This window comes from Cimex lectularius, unplaced genomic scaffold (assembly GCF_000648675.2).
Source record: "Cimex lectularius strain Harlan isolate CLEC.00 unplaced genomic scaffold, Clec_2.1 scaffold80, whole genome shotgun sequence".
Lineage (NCBI taxonomy): Eukaryota > Metazoa > Arthropoda > Insecta > Hemiptera > Cimicidae > Cimex > Cimex lectularius.
The window spans coordinates 1304816-1322761 of record NW_019392709.1 but is presented as its reverse complement, the minus strand read 5'-3'; the positions used below and the strand labels follow the sequence as shown (position 1 = coordinate 1322761).

The following is a 17946-nucleotide window of genomic DNA, read 5'->3' as shown; positions in this document are numbered from 1 at the left end:
ATCTTTCATTCGTCTATTACTGGAAAACTAAGAATGCAAAGTGCTAGACGTAAAATATTAAACAAGGCATGGGAAGAAGATATTTAATTCATAACATCATTAAGCTGTAGATGAACGAGAAATTGGCAAGAAGGATTTACCAACTATGAGATTCTTGTATGTCGGTGTAGCGTGCACAGTCAATTCTAGGAATTGGATCATTACTGAGGAATAATTGAATTAGGTATGAACATAGGGGCATTTGCTTTCATTGTTACGCGTGCCTGAAGCTCCTCCGAAGCGATTGTGGAATCAGGATCAGTAGATAGCACAGCTCTGACGACAGCATAGGAACCGAGGTTTGGAATGTCAAGTTAGGATATTAATTATTCAGATATCGTGAGATGCGGTCGGGTGTGATGTAGGTTTCAGAAAAACATTTTCTTTATCGTGCCAACGTTTCGATCTTTTATTGAGATCATCTTCAGGGCTCAAAGTGTTTGTCTTCTGTGTAATTGTGCCATCCTTGCGTGTCGTGTTGAGAGTGTTAGGATATTAAGTACAGAGGATGCAAAAGAGTGGTCCGACTGCCCTGTAGCACTCCCGCTTCCAGAGGGCAATATTCAGAGTTGCCCAATTCTTCACGTACTAGCAATGAAATATTTGTACGGTTGTTTTTCGGAGGGGAAAAGTAACGTAGTTGCATTGCTGTACACTTTACTCCAGAGCCCCTCTCAGGCCATTGTAATCTCTCTCTTCATATCAAATAAATCTTTCATTATCCTTTTACTGGAAAACTAAGAATGCAAACTGCTAGACGAAAAATCGTAAACACGGCATAGGAACAAAATATTTAATTCATAACATCATTAAGCTGTAGATGAATGAGAAACTGGTAAGAAGCATGTACCAATTATGAGAGTCTTGTATTCGGTTAAATCGAAAGCGAATACTTTCTATTTTACTAATTATAGCCAATTGTAATAAAAAAGCAAATAAAGCTTTTTGTCTGTAATGGACAACCTGTACGTGCTAATGAGAAATTTGAGGGATTGGGATCATGAAAAACCAAATGCTATAAGAACACAAAAGTTTAATTTCAGGTCCTATCATATCAGGAAGGAACCAAAATATTGGTAGTATTTAGGTGTCAAAATAGCGAAGATATAAACGAAGAAAGTACAAGTGGTACAGTAATTTTGAAATATGTAAGATTCGCTACATACTTATTAGGCAACCCGGCAGAAATTTTATTCCGTTTAATGATTATAACTTAGACTTTATCCCCAATGATTAATTAATGTGTACATTCAAATTTGGGAAGGGGGTTGCCGGTGCGTCGGTAGTGGGGTTTGTGGGAAGTGAAAGTGACGAGGTTCTGGAACCTCTCAGTGTTCAGAGTGACTTGTGGAAGAGTGGATCTGCAATAATGGGGCCTCTCCTTATCGCATGTCTTATGACGACGTATGTCCTAGCCGGTCCGTCGAACACCACTTCTCCCAAAGGGCCGCCGCAATCTAGATCCTCAAGGTAAGGGACACGAGCGTTGTAGACACTCTCCTATGACTTCGTTTTTGACTTTCCATCCAGTAACCGTCCCCGGCCCTTCCGATAGCCGATTGTCTCTCGGGTCGACTTTCTACAGAATCCCTATCCCATACGACACATCATTAGCGACTCGGTCTAATTGCATAAGCCCCGTTCTTTATGGCTCACCTGAACTTACATAAGGAAAACGGTGGTAAACAAAGTGAGGTTTGCCGGAAATCGCTTATAACATCTAGTCAAATTAACAATGCCAGGATATAAGGAATTATTTAAATCTCGTGTACTTCGATTGAAAGAACTAAGTACAGCGACTACGTATAAACTTATGAGTAAATTAAATGAGAGCGAAAGCAGTTTTAAGCAAATTTAATTTCTTAAAGATTTAATTTCTTCTTCTCACGTCTAAATTAACGTGGTTTTTTTATATAAGAATACCATTCGATTAATCGAAGTAAACCGTAAATCATGTATTAAACTAAACTACAAAAATGGAATAATTTCAGTCAACCTTTTTTAAATTTCCTTATATAATAGTGAGAAAATAATTATTGGCCATTATTGACTCGGGAATTGCATGTTAATACCGATCAACAATATACATATAATCAACGTGGGGGCCACGGCCTATACAGTTTGATCGACAAATAAAACGTGTAGCTGCCGCAACTATTTATTCTATTGTATCTCAAAACAAAGCTTATTCCCTTATCTAATATCCTAATAAAAGTTATAACAGTTTTATTATACGATCCCATAAAATGAATGACTATAACATTATTTATGTTTTTGTCACTGACCAGCAACGTTTTGCTTGTCAATTCTCCAAGAAGGGAAATACAATTTTGGAAACATTTTTTTTTTACTATTTTTAGCTTGGAAAATGTAAAAACAATTTAATTCAATAATATAACATTTTAATCTGTGATGTTAATGGGGATAATAATGATTAGCTACTTTGTGTTAAATGCATTTGTCACCTCTGAAAATACGCAGGTTGAGGTATTTGAGATTTATTGAAAAAAAAATCATTTGAGTCGTAGGTTTCTAGTTTTCGGTTAAATGTTGATAAATTCTATAACAATTTTATGACTTATATTAGTTATTAGGTCTTCATGTAAAAGCAATTTAAATTTTTTTTAATTTAGAACAGACCATTAGATGTTCGTACCTTCCTTAATTTAACAGTTCCACTTTTTTTATAATGTACAATTTCCATCCCAAATTATTAATAGTAAATTTGAATTGTTCATTAAAATATTAACAGATAAAAGGACCCTTCAGTTTAGATGAGATTCTCGTCAAGAAAACAGGTTGTTCATCTATACAGGGTGCCCTTTTTATATGGCCGGGTTTAATTTCTCTTGAACAAATAATATTATCGAAAAAAACCCAAAAATTTAATATTTTTTAGTCTACTTTAAAAGTGTTATCGTTTTTTTTAAATATTTGTTATCATGATATTTCAGAGCCAGGACAACTTTGAAATTTTAATTGAGAACGTGTACTTTTTTACGCACACTTTTAAAGTAATTATTACACTCTAAACGATGGCGCAACCAGATTTTAAATTGGTCAAAGAATAATAAAGTTAGGGCACAAAATGTGCAAAGAAATACCTTAATTTCGTGATTATTAATAAGGTTTTTTAATTAACAGTTTTAGTGCTAGTCGGTTTTATGATTTTCTTGAGAGGGTTTTGAAATTCATAAAACCGAACTAGCCCAAAATATCAAATGAAAATGCTTAATGAAAAATTAAATTACGATATTTTTCTTCACATTCTGTGCCCTAACGTAGTTATTCTTTGACCTGTTTAAAATCTGATTGTGCCATCTCTTTCAGTGTAAAAAAAACAACTTTAAAATAGAGGTTAATAAAGTATTTGTTCTCATTTAAAATTTCAAAGTTTACTGGCTCTGAAGCATCGTGACAACAAATATGAAAAATCCTATAACAATTTAAAACTAGAAAAAAAATATTAAATATTTTTTTGCTTTCCGGCAACGTTACCTGTTCAAGAGAAATTCAGCTGGGCAAACGAAATACGACAACAATTTAAGTAGCAGAAAAACAAAATTGATAAAACAACAAAAACCAGAGCAACAACAAACATTAACAGTAATAAAAGAAGTAATAACAACAATAGACTAGACAAATATATTTATTTCAAAACTGCCTGTACAATTATTGTCTTTATGTTATATTTAAATTATTAAAACTTATATGAAAAAAGGCAATATTTGGACATATGTTATTTCCTTCTCTCATTATTCTATTTATCCGTGAATAAAATATGTAATTTGTGTTATAAAAGGGTACACTAAATGGTGAATGGCAGGATATATTGGGACAGTGAAAATAAGACGTAATTGCCACGGTTAATAATTTGCCTTAAATTTAGTATATTTCTGCCGCGCCTATTATGAACTATGAAATATTAGAGCAATTGAAGTGATTATTTTATTTCCATGCCCCGGATACACTGCTTATTTAAAAAGTTTTGTGCAACAAAAATAGAACCCCGTCTGCGCCTAACCCCCCTACGTGCAAAAAGCGTATGTCGACCTCCAAGGATATTCGGTCGGTTACTAGTCCACCTTGATAAAAATGAAGCTATTGGGTTGTCCGGAAAATAATGCAGGATTTTGGTATTAAACAAAAAAAAAGAAACTAGTTACTTTAAAGCAATGTTCTTTAATCAAAATAATTTCCNTTTTTTAATGAAAACTTAAAATCCTGCATTATTTTCCGGACAACCCAATAAATGTTAAATGTCACCCAATTGCATTCCCTCCAGTTTTTGGGATGGGAAAACACCGATAACCCATTTATTAAAACAAGGTGGCTCACGGGAATTGTCATACCTGACCTTTAACGCGATTGCTAGTCATATTCATTTATCATTTTTTATCATCCATAGTAATGAAACAAATATACGTTGATCTTTATATAAATAAAAATACGGTTGTTTTTCCAACAGGAAAACATGCCAAGTCAAATTTCCTTCACATAGTTCGTTTTTGACAACTGTGTCCTATTTAAAAAGATGATGAGTATTGATCCTGAGATATAATTTATACAATTAAAAATTTGGGCGGGCATTTCGGTTTTATTTTTTTCCCAGGTCCAATTATTTGAAAGGAAATGGATCTGTTGCATTTATTTTATTTCACTTCCCTATTGATCAATAGGAAAGCACATCTTGATTTAGTTTCTTACCATACGTCCTTCACTTATCGGTACTTTTCTATATTCTTATAAATAACAGACGATTCGTTTTGAAAAATATTTTTATAATATATAAGAGTAATATGTATTAGGTTTTTGGATTTGGTTGAAAATTTTTATTTGATCAATAATAATAATGAAGAAATATTTTGTCACGAATAATCCGGATCACGGTATAGTCTTGAAGAAAAATCAAATTCAATATTTACTGTCAAGCTTGACCTGTTTTAAGGTCATTGTCAGGGCCAAACAATCTTACAAATGTTTAAAAATTGACATATTTAAGTTTTGAATAGATGATTTCAAATTTCTTTGAAGGCAGACTCACTCCCAAAATTTCAATGTTGAATTGGAGCAATTTGAAACTATCTATTCAAAACTTAATTTTGTTAATTTGTAGACATATTTAAGATTGTTTTGCCATGATGATGACCTTAAAACAGGTCGAAAACTCGGCTGTAACAATTGAATTTGTTTTTTCACGTTACATATACTTTAAATATTTTGTCACATGCTAATTTAATAATCGCACCTTTGCCAAGTTACTAACGTATTGATTTAAGTACTGTATATCAAATAGTTTTTATAGCATTTTATTTATGTTATTGTAGTTTTTTAATTTTTGAAAATAATTACATATATTAATTATCTAAACTGCGTTCGCTCAGAAGGGCATACTTCGGCCGGTCTAGTCTTCCGATGATGAGACGCTGCCCCCTTTAAAAAAAAAAAAAAAAATCAGTATGAACTTTAAAAATTGACCGAGTTATTAAGAAATGAAGATTAAGTATGCATAGAACGACCACCAGGTAAAGATATCCTATAAAATTGTATCAAAATGGGGGAAAAGTTATTCGACCGTTCGAAAAATTGGTTGAAGAAGTTTATAATGCTGATTAGACTGGCACAAGGGCAGATTCATTAATTATTTTCTTATCACGACAAGAGAGATAGCGAAGATAAGGCGAATGTTCGGAATGTCTCGGAAGCGCTTTCTTTTCCAATTAGCCGTATCCTGATCCATATCGTGTTTTGCCGGAATGTTTTATGATTTATGAGAGACGTGAGAGAGACTCGTGGAAGAAGAAGAGTTAACATTTCGAAATTTCCGAAATAACAGGCGGTTTTAGCCTATTGCGGCCTTTGAACCGATTTTAACGAAGGTCCGAAGGTTCGGCTTGGTTAGGGATGGTATTAACGTTCTCTTGTTCGATCGCAGCCACTCCTGCTGACACTTCCTTTCGCTGCTTTCTTTTTTTCGGCTTCAACTTACGTAAACTGTTCGTCCTGTCCCAAGGATGCTTTAAGCCTTTAACGAGCCCATCGTAAAATAGAGTTATAAACACAAAAGCGTACGTTACGACCCAGTCTATCAGCTAGCTTGTTTGTACTAACCTGAATCGAGCTGCTGTAACGATCCTGATCAAAGGTTCAAGAATTTGAAACGGATAAACGTTAAAAACAGTGTCCCTTCACCATTTTTTTAGTATAATGAAGCGAACATTCTTGAATTTTAAATGGACATAAATTTTATTTTTACGTGGACCATATTCGACATATTCAATTGCACATAGATGTAAAGTAACATAAAAATATAGGGACATATTTAATTGAATGTTTAAACCGGCCACCTGTTATTTAAACCGATAATCATAGGTCCAAAAGTTAGTAAACTTTTAACCGGTTTCCCAACTCAGTGAAACAGAACATGTATTTCTGTTTTTTTCATTGACAAAGTGGGGCCTATTTAAAACTTTAAATTTTCATAACGCCCCACAAAGTTTGACTACATTGCAAATTAATAAATAATAAAAATAAAGGTGTTCATTAAAAACGATGGTGCAGAAATAAAATAGAAAAAGTATCTTTTACAAACAACAAGGGCTAAGGAACTACTTATCAAGTTGACCCAAAATAATAGAATCCGACAAATAATAATTTAAATGAGATTTTATAACTAAAACGTTCAAATAAAATGGCAATTTATATAATAAGAATAATTAAAAATAAACCTTCTTTCCCACGTAATAAAAGCTCTCGAACTTACATGTTGCACATTTGCTAAACTGGAAAGAATTGCTAAATCGATGTGGGATTTGAGTTCAAAAGCACTTTCCACCATATATAACAGTGTTTTTATTCCTAGGGTTCCAAATTGTATGATCGGGTCATGTTTTGGAATAGTTAAAGACTACTGTTAAGGGTGACAAAAGGACTCCGGGCGACATCAACAGACATGCCATTCAAAAAATTGCCTCAACACCTACCATAGACATTGTCCTCAAAACAATAATTATTAAGGGAGAAGTAAAACGCGGTAACCTTGATAACATTTCGGGCATAGTGGAGAACAATCTTGCTGTACTGAGAAACTGGCACTTAGATAATTTTTGGGCTAAAGGGCATATAGGTTATGGCAAAATACATTAGATTTAAGTAAGAGATAAAATTGGTTGAGATAAAAAAGTCAGTCATGAGCGGGATTCGAACCCACCACCCTCGGCTAAATACGCCGTTGCTATATATAGCTCTAGATACCACTTGAGCTATCGTGACTTCGATCCACTCGGACACAAACTTCCCATCTCAACCCCACCTTTCGAATTTTCCCCTCTTTTTGCCATATTTCAAATGTCGTGTAATCTATTCGATTCTCGGCGACAAATGAAATGGCCACGGAGAGCTTTCGTGAAGAAATACTTCATTTTAATTATTAAATTCATTATAGTTCTTGGTCCGATTGACCGAATAATTTTTCTCAGTTAATCTTTATGTAAGGTATTGATTGAGATAAAAAAAGTGAAAAATGGCTATTTAGTCGAGTGTTGTGGGTTCGAATCCCGCTGGTGACACTGACTTTTTATCCCAACCAAAACCTTACATAAAGGTGATTTGATTAATTAATTGAAAAAAGTTATTCGGTCAATCGGACCACGAACAAAAATGAATTAGATTTAACTATTAAAGGCAGACTGACACGTAAAATGTTTCAAAAAATTAAGGATTTCTCGCAAAATCTTTCTGATTTTCGGACAACACAATTTTTTTGAGGCCATGGGAACTTTTCTTCTTACGTATACACATAAGTTCTAATAGCCCAGTTTGTCCATACTGCCTGACAACTGAGACATTCGACACATGTTTTAATCAAGAATCACGCTTGAACTCTGAAAAATGCTTTCGAACAATCGAACAATTAGCCCTAGAGTTAAGTGATTCCCCTGGCCATTTAAGTGCCATTGCTATTAGCCAGCACGTCTCACCTTTGATGATGTGGCTCACATAGGCCCCCATACACCCCCTACCCTTCAGTCCTCAGCCTCAATGCTCCATACTCCAGCCTCCAATGGGAAGGATGTCAAAGTAGTATTTTCCCTTGTTCTTTGATATTCTTCCTAAAGTGATTTAGAATGCTATGTATTTTTTATTTGTTTCTATTCTTTTAATTAATTTTTTGTAATAGTTCCTCCAGTGTAGGTTACCCAAAGAACTGAGGGGATTGTGAGTGGAAACTTTTGTTGATTAATTAATGTCAAGTTTCATTCCTTAAACGTGAATTAAGGCACATTATTGATACATTTCTTCACAACTTACATGCATGTATACATTATATTCTATATATACTTGAATATAAAAAACTGGACACTCGTATTTTATTATTTATTTCGAACTAAAGGTACTTTTATTATATCAGTTACAATATTTTAATATAAATCAAATTAAACGAGATCAGAAATTTTAGTTAGAATAAATTATTAGTTAAATTTTAATCTATCACTAAATGATTTTCTGGTGTTTTGGTAATTTTTTTTCAAATCATCATATTTAAATATTTTTTTCGTGAATTTCTGATCTTGTTTAATAATGTTTTGTATTAAAATAAGTACGTTGTAATTAATATAACGATAAAAATACATTTTAAAATAAATAACAAAATAGGAGTGTCCAGTTTTTTGAATTTGAGCGTAGTTTTATCGCACACGATTTATGTCAAAACATTTTTTTTAAAGAAGAGATTTTAATTAAAAACACGTTGATCTCGATTAAAATTATATAATGTTACACAGAGTAATGAAGATTAGAGTAGCTTAGTTAGCGATAATTTTGTTTTACGATTGTGCGGTTGGATGTGTTCCCGGTCACCGTTTTGGATATTAACGTCCACTTCTCCGGGTTATAAATTTTTTCAAATAAATCACATCTTAACGATTTCGTGTTGGAGGGAATCGAAGTGGACGAAGCACCTTCGCCGGAACGGATCGTGCGTGAAATTCAAAGATGTATGATTGGCTGCCAAACTCGTTTCCCTGTCGTTTCGATCTGCTACCGCCGCCCTACTAAACCCGGTGGATTATCGTTTCCATGTAAAACGACATTCAATTAGCACCATTCGATCATGTGGCCGGATTTCCCTCATCGGTCCGATTTCAAGACTAGAAGAGTTTCTTTTAAAATGGGCGTATTTAAGGACAATTACAATTTTATTCTTTATTTTCCCATCATTTTCTGAGAGTTTTATATGTAGATTTTTTTCGGACCGAGCAAAAGCGCCCTTGTATGTTATTTTCTTAAAAGTCCGAACAAGCGATTATTTCCTCCCTTCAAAACCGGTCATCCCCGCAGAAGTAAATAAATCCTGGTTCGATTGCTGAAGCACTAGGCCCCTAGCTTTGATCTCATCACGACTCAAATCTTCCCAGAACTCCCCAAGAATGTTATCATTCTACTCACTTACCTTTGCAATAGTATTCACCGCATCACCCTCTCCCCTTTACTCTGAAAATACTTCAGTATTATCCTTTTTCGAAAACCCGGTAAACCCTCACACAATGCTTCTTCCTACCGTCCACACAGCGTATTCCCTTTTTCGCTCTCCTTCTCAAACGATTAATCCCGACATAAGACCTTCTACCAGACCATCAGTTTGGTTTTCGACCACAACACTGCGCTTTCAAATACCCTCTACCTAATTCTTCGTTCGTACCTAACCAATGATTCTTCACAGTACTATTGCCCTCAGAGAGCGAGAGTACTTGCTTCCCGTATACTCGGTCGACCTAAAAAGGACATTGAGGATCTTTATCGTCCGCACCTAGATTATTATCGGACGTTTTGATTCTCAAGATGAAAGCTGACGCACCTCCGCATACGACAGAAGGGTGTTACTGCCGCAGCGTTGGTGTAGAGGCAGCTCAGCCCGAGGGGCCAAGACACTCTCGCTCTCCGCTTGCCCATTCCGAGTGGTCGGGTTCACATTAAGCATCGAACGTATGCCGCGCGCAAAGGCCTACCTAAGGAGAAATACATCAGCCGCGCTCTTCGTAGATAGAGAAGGCCACTCTACCTCCCAAGGCTTCCCTAGCGTAGAAACTGCCGGATCCGTTCCGGCCACCGTTTTGTTTAAAGTGGAATTGCTAACCACCCTGTTTAGGAGACCGCCTACGGTAAAAGCCTCCAATCGCGAGCTCAGCCTAAACCTACGTGCAAAGAATACTCGAGTAGGAGCAACCGATTCACTACCCGTTCCCCGCCACTCCTCACGCATTCGAGGGTCTTTTCAGCATAATCATAGCGTCTTCAACGCTTATACGCTGCCGTCCGATTCGCCGTATCCCGAGAGGCCGGGTGTATAACGATATAAGGGGGGGTATATAAACATGGTCATGTGCATGTTTCGTGCGAAGGTCACAGATAGAAGACAGCCTCATCTCTAAGACCTGCCAGGGGTTTCACCACGGCCAACTAAGAGTCCATTCTCATTGTAACAGGGGTTGAACCTTGGAACATTTCTGTTACTCTGTAGTACAGATGGTTATGCACCCTCCCCCGTCTATGCAGACAGGATCTGGTGACCTACCCCTCGTGTGCCTATGATAAGGCACCCGCCGCCCAATGCCGACCCGAGACCGAGTACAGCTGTGCTTTAGAGAGGTTGCTAAGCCATCAGGGCTACACCTTTATTTTGCGCCCGGACAACCCCCTTGTAGTCAAGGGTTGGAAGGGGTCACAGTAAACAATGAAGGAACCTGGAGTGAGAGGGACGTGGATGAGGACACGAGGTACACCTTTCTTGGGCCCCGAGCCTTAACCACATTGTACCACCCGTCGTCGTTGTTATAGACGGAGTACTGTAGAGCATTGTTCTGGGACCGATCCTTTAGCTCCTCTACACCACAGATATCCCTCTGCAATCCTCATCATCCTTTGCCGACGACAGAGCTGTGCTAATCTCTATCCCGATCCCACAATCGCTTCGGAGGAGCACCAGGCACATGTCCTTCAAAAAGCAAAATGGAGCAAAAACTGGCGTGCAAAGCTCAATGAAAGCAAATGAACCATGTATCTACCATTCGATGGAAAATCCACTCATACAAAATTCCTCAATAATACTCCCATCCCAAAAACAGACTGCGTCCGCTATCTTGGGTTGTATCTAGACCCAAGACTAACCTGGAACCCACACACACAACTAAACGGACAGGTATTAAGCTAACTTTTTGAACTACTGGCATGGAAATCTAACGTTTCAGCAAAAAACAAACTGTCAATTTACAAGACAATAGTATAACCAAAAGGACATACTGACAGGGGGGGGGTAGTCAATGCTCCTTATTTCGTCTACAAGATTTAAATATCCCTCTCGTGCAAAAAAGAATCCCCAAATTTTCAACTTTACAATGAACTCTGCTCTCACCCCAATCGAGTTTCCCAATCCTAATCTAATAGAAACGACCCTTATAATACGGCCAGACGACTGAAGAGGATATGACCTCGCGACCTACTAAACGAGAATTAGTCCTTGCGCCTAGTTGGCAGAAAACAATGATTATTACTCTCGCGACACATGATCCATGTCATATGTAAATTCAACTCATTACATGTTGTAAATAAGGATTGTAAGAAATATATCTAAAATATATGTAAAAAAATATTAATCATCTATATTTAAACCTTAAAAAGGCTTGAGCGTTGAAACTACACAACGGCTTTTCGTTCGGCCAGCTTTCGCCTCAAACCCACAGAGTTTAGTCAGTCGTAAAAAATCCCTATTTTCACATGTTTTTCTTTAGCGAAACCGTTAATTAATACATTTTTTAATCAAACACCTTGTAGTTTAGAAAGTTAAGGTTGGCGAAATTAAATCTCAACGGAAGTTTAGCTTCAAATAACAATTACATTTATGAAGACGGTCTGTCTTCACCGTTTTCACTCATGCGCTTTAATTTTGACAAAAGGACGAAGGTCCTTGAACGGTAATGTATGCCCCTAAGCGAGCAGTGTGGGCCAGACAATGCTATACTTTCCTAACAGGTTTTACATGCTAAACACTCCGCCTTTAAATGATAATCGATTTTATTATTCGGCATATCGTTCACTTTCGGTTTGATACCTTTAAAGTCGTTCCTCATTTGGGCCACTGGAGTCTAACCGACCTGTCAATCTGACGGTCGGCAAGCGGCTGGATTCTTTTCGGCTTTTTGATCTTAATTTATCATATCAATCTGCCTAGTCTCGCTAGCCTCCTTGACAGACGCGTTCCACTTCAACCCGTAATGTTCGGTCTAATTCTTGTCCAAGTCGAAATAAGCGCGCGTGGCAATTTGCAAAATTGACGGAAGTCTTAATCTTAAAAAGGATGCGTCTGGCTAATATTTTCTATCTTAATTATGATTCTCTACCAAACAATGTATTTCAATGTGCTAGTGGCAGGCACGATAAATAATAAAAAAACTTTATTTCTAAACAATTACTCCATACATAATTAAAAAAAACCAAGTTTATTTCACATAATTTTCACCAACTATATATATATATATGAGTTTTGTTACCCTTTTTTAAAGGAAACAGAACAGTATATATAAAATATTCTAAACTAAAAACAACAATTATTTACATGTCAAAAATGGATTCAAAGAATACAAAAACGACCATTGATAATTAAATTTTTAAACTGAGAAAAAAATGCTTTTTTCATATTTAAAGAAACACAAAAAATAGAAATCAAAACATATATGGAAGATGAAAAATGCATTTATAAAAAATAAAATGCGGCCTTTGACTAGATTGAAGGGCACTTATGCAAAATACACTGAGGGACAAAATAAACACACCACCCTTAATTTTACAGTATTTCGGTTTATTCATATTTTGCAAACCAAAAATAGGTTTGGTTGTAAAAATACAACACTTAAAAAGAAAATGTTACCTGATTCTAGAAAACCAATTATTGAGTAAAGAACAAAAAAATTCAAAAACAAATAAAAATGTAAAAAACCTGTTTGTACCCTTTAATATTGAGTATTTCAAGCTCTCGGTTACATGTTCATACTCGTCGCTTAGTTGGTCCCAAATGTGTTCAAATCTGAATTTCGAGCTGGCCACACCAAGCACACTATTCCAACCTCATTCTGGCACTCATACACCTGACATCCTGGATTACCAAGAATGCGAAACGTCAACAAAATGGAGATTATAAGCGATCAAATTCGGAAATGAGAAACTGGACCTGTAGTTATTATTGTTATTCTATTGACTTATTGTGTCTTGTGATTATAAATGTAATGATGATGACCTTTTCTTTGCTAACAGCTCGGAAACTTAAAATTTCCTAATGAAGGACTTACAATTTGGCCAAAAAAGTTAAAAAGAGCAGCATGGCTATGATATGGTATGGTGATAAGGATACTAGGAAGCAGGGTTTGTACTCCCCAGGCAGCCTTCTGGCTTATTGTACCTTCCTAGTTCGTTAGTTCAGTGCAATAGACTCAATCCTTCTCATTAGAAGTATCAGGGTCATTGACGGTCGCTGCTACAATTTCATTACCTAAGTTTTTTCGTATGTTAGGTTGAATCTCTATTGAGGTGTTGCTTCGCAGTCGAAGATGATATGGGTGGCTGTTTCCTTCTCCTCATTACATAATCTGCAGATGGGGTATTCGTTTGTATATGCCCATGTTGTGTAGATGTTTTATCAGATGCCAGTGACCGGTTAGTAGTCCTATCTCTCCTCTGAGTTTGGCCCTCTCCAATTGCAGCAATGATTTTGCCAGTCTTGGTGAGGGTTGTTACATCATAAGTTTACTATGTCTAGCGCCGCTAGAGTTTATCCACTTCTCCTTTTGTATTGTTTGGATCCATTCTGCGATAAAGGATTCTATATTTGTTTTTGTTATCCCAAGTAATAGGTTCGGTGCCTATGTACGGTCTTGCAGGCTTTGTATGCTGCCTAATGTTGGAGTAGCTATTTTTTGTTGAGCGTCCACCAGATTAATGATCCATAGGTTATTTTGGGTCTTATTACTGCCGTGTATAGCCAATGACTACTACCATGCTTGAATGTTATTGAGAGATTATATTTGCATTAAAAATTGTATAAATTCGCTATATTGAGAAGCCTTAAAAAATTAATAAATAAAAAATAAAAGGGTTAAGAAAAGTTGGAGAGAATGCATCAGTCCTGAATTGGGATGTGGAATTGGCGTAAATCATACATCCCACTAATACGAAAACACTATGTTTAACCCTGAACTATGTTGAAGATGACGTTTGCTAATAGTTGCACGATATTACCTTGGATAAAGGACCACGAAGAAGATTCGCTCATGCATTAAGTCGTCACGGCTTACACGACTCGCTACCGCGCATCTCTAATACCCACCACTACCGTTTTACCAATGAAAAACAAATACTCACAACGACGACAAAACACAAAAAGAACCTTCTTTCATGTAACAATAGTAATTATGTCGATAATCGCTGTAATCTTGTCTTACCAACGTTTATTTACACGCAAGTTCCTAGTTGAAAAAAAATGATTTGGAATTATTAAGAATGTGTGAAGAAGTGAATAAACGTCCGAAAATAAAATTGTAGTACTTCAAAGACCGCATCTACCACCGATGTTGGTTTTCTTCACTATAGTCATTATTTTACGGTTTTCTAAATAACATACTTTCTATTTCCAATTGCACTATAATACAATTACGAGTCAAATGCATACCACGTAAGGCCATTCAGGATTAATAATATTGATCGACTTTTTCTCGTTGCATACACTATAATAAAAAAACTAAATCTTAATGACAAAATAAGATTTTACCTAATTGATTGTCATGTCGACAAGGAAATCGAAGAAGCGAGTGAAGGAGTGAATTACGAAAAATCGAATTCTTTTTCGGTTTCAGTTTCTCTGATTTCAATTTTTCAGCTTCACTCTTTGTTTTCAACTTGGTTTAAAAGACATTGGAAAGTGATATTCTGTGACGATAATCCTAGAGGTAAAAGTGATTAGAAAGCTTTCTTTTGTCTCAGTCTTTCGGCATAGACAGTTAAGCGTAATCTGTTTCTGAAGGGCAACAGTTCCAACACCTCCGTCAAATTTACATCCAGCTCATTATTTTCAGAGAAAAAAAGAAAAAGAAAGTCTCCCTAATTGTTTTAAAGAATAGAGAATCCTCCACTTGATGGGTATAAAGAAAAAATGAAAGACATTAAGTTTAATGAATAAATAACAAGATTTACTATTGTGTATATGTATGTATTAGTAGACTGAACGAATAACAATCCACACAACAATTTCACTCACAGATTGTCATTTCACTAATAATTATTGTACAGTGATAATTTGTAATTTATTGTTGGTTGTTGGATACACATATACACAAGTTTTCATCACAAGAGAGAAGAAAAATTTACTTCCATTAAAAGCATTATAGGTACATCCTAACCGGTGCAATTAAAAAATTAGTTCTAGTATATAATTTTTATAATTATTTAATTTTTTTAATTCTTATAATCTGTACTTTATTTAGATTATGTAATGAGCTGGAATTACAATATTTATAAATGGTATGGATCATGAACCGTGAGAGGAGTTAACAACCATTTTTGTTCTCCCAACTATACGCGACGCGAGGACGAATTCTCGTTTAGTAGGTCGTGAGGTCTCCTCCTTCAATCGTCTGGTGGGATTATACTGAGCTTATCTATTGGATAAGGATTGGGCAACTCGATTGGGGTGATAGAAGAGTTTATTGTAAAGTGGAAAATATTTGAGGTATTTTTTTGCACAAGAGGGATTTTTAAGTCATCGTGAAGGGTTTTGTAGACGAAGTAAGGAGCATTGACTATGATTCCTAGGACTTTTGGTTGGAAGGTTTAGCAGTGCCTCACAGTTCCAGATTGGTTTTACTATTGTCTTGCAGATTGTCAATTTTTTTAGTGAAACGTTAAATTTCCATGCCAGCAGTCCAAATCGTTAGTTTAATTCGTGGTGTTTTTGAAAAAAAGTCCATTTGTAAGTATGTCGGGTTCGAATGCAGGGCCGCTGGATTCGAACCTGGGACCTTTACCTTACAGTGATGAGCGCCGTGTCAACGCCTAAACCGCGGCAATCGACGCTCCCCGATGGGAGTATTATTAAGGAATATTGTGTGAGGGATTTTTCTTTTGAATTTCTGTCGCCTTCAATGAGCTTTATCTCAGGTATTTGACATGTGCCTGGAGCTCCTCCGAAGTAATGTGAACCGCGATTATTTTATTTGATTTAATTTAAAAAAGCCCAGTTACTATTTATTTTAGAGTTTTTTTGTGTGAAATAATTTGAAATTGAAGGAAAAATGCAATTTTGAACAAAGGAATTTTTCATAATCATATTGGCGTTATGTGCAGCTCTTGAAGACACACCTCTACGCCCGGCATATCCAAGAAGGAATTGATTAAGGGGTCAGTTTCTAAGATCGAATTCACAAACGCCAAATTATAAGTTTTTTCAAGCTTTAGTCTGCTTTTTATGCATTTTTTGGCTTGAAAATAGCCCACTTGGAATGAGAATTACCTAACAAAACGCTATTACTGAACGGACAATAGGTATTAGTAACATAATGTTTCATATATGTAAAATAATTAAAACAATGTTTAAAACGAAGAAAAAAACGAGGAAAATCCTTTGAAGGAAAATTTCTCTCTCACTAAACCAAAACCTCGATTCGTGATGACCTTGACGGTATAATTCACCATTTATTTGGCAACGGCTCCCAAAAGGCTGAAGAAAGAATAAAAAAACCAAATGTTACGAAAAATATCGAAACAGCGGGTTAATATTGTCTTGAGATTTATATCTCGTTGAGAGATGAATAATCCCCTTTTCAAGGAGTGATGCACTTTCGATTTGTCAGAATGCAACGGAGGCTTTTGAAGAAATGTCGCGGTTCTCCACAGATCCACAGGATGAAAATCAGATATCTCTCCAAAGGCAATTAGGGCGGAGAAAAGGAGAATTTAACTAATGGCAGGAAAATAAAAAGACCGTGCAAATTGTTCAACCCTGCCTTAGACCTATTACCTTTAAGGCAATTATTTACGAATCATTTCTCCCAAACACATTTAAAATCGGCCAGAGGCCTTGGTCGTGGCTTCTCTAGGTCGCTCTAGGTCTATTCTAGGCCAACTGATAGAAAGGAAAATGCATTTTTACATGAAGCGTTTCACTGAATATTTTAGAAAACAATATCATCATATATTAAAAAAAGGTTTCATTTCACATTTTTAATGAGATCTGTTGATCCTGTCTTCGGGAAAATATTCGAAAATAATACGAGGAAGAGAATATTGAAAAATAAAACGTCCAAAGGAAAAACAATGTTCGAGGTTGACTGGTCTACCGCTTAACCCGAAAAAGTATCATTTGAGATACGCACGGATTTAGAAATGTCACGGTCGAAGATGGGCCTCTCGATTGGGAAATTTGTTTGTTAATTAATAAAGAGCAAAGCTGGAGAAAACAACCGACAGGTGGCATGAAAACTGGCTTAATTTCCCAACCGATGATTTATTAAGAAGCGAAGTACGACCATCTTACCTGTCTAATCATTAATACTTAGTAGTGCTATTATTTATATGTTAAAAAAACACTAAAAAGAGTTGAGTTTATTTGGTTCAAATGATTGTAAAGCTTTATATTAATTTTAGAGATATCACCATCGTTTAGATAAACTCAATCTTGGTATAAATTTGTGAATTAACTTTCAAAAACACCCTAACTTCCCAAATACACATTCGATAGCTCTGTAAAAATCTGTTGAATTGAACTTTAGTGTGAAGTCGTTTTTTGAATCAAAATTTATTGATAAATATTCGTAGAATCTCCAGAAAAAACAATAACCAAGTGAAAAATAATGCGATGGAAATTGT

The 17946-nt window shown here is 35.8% G+C and overlaps 1 protein-coding gene across 1 annotated transcript in view; it reads left to right on the top strand.

Moving 5' to 3' along the window:
- The first annotated feature begins 1360 nt into the window (after nucleotides 1-1360).
- Nucleotides 1361-17946, top strand: part of LOC106665608 (angiopoietin-4) — a 178676-nt gene continuing 162090 nt past the window's right edge. The window contains exon 1 of the mRNA XM_014392156.2: nucleotides 1361-1509. Coding sequence (XP_014247642.1) covers nucleotides 1409-1509 — 101 coding nt within the window. The 5' untranslated portion in view covers nucleotides 1361-1408. The remainder of the gene's footprint in view (nucleotides 1510-17946) is intronic.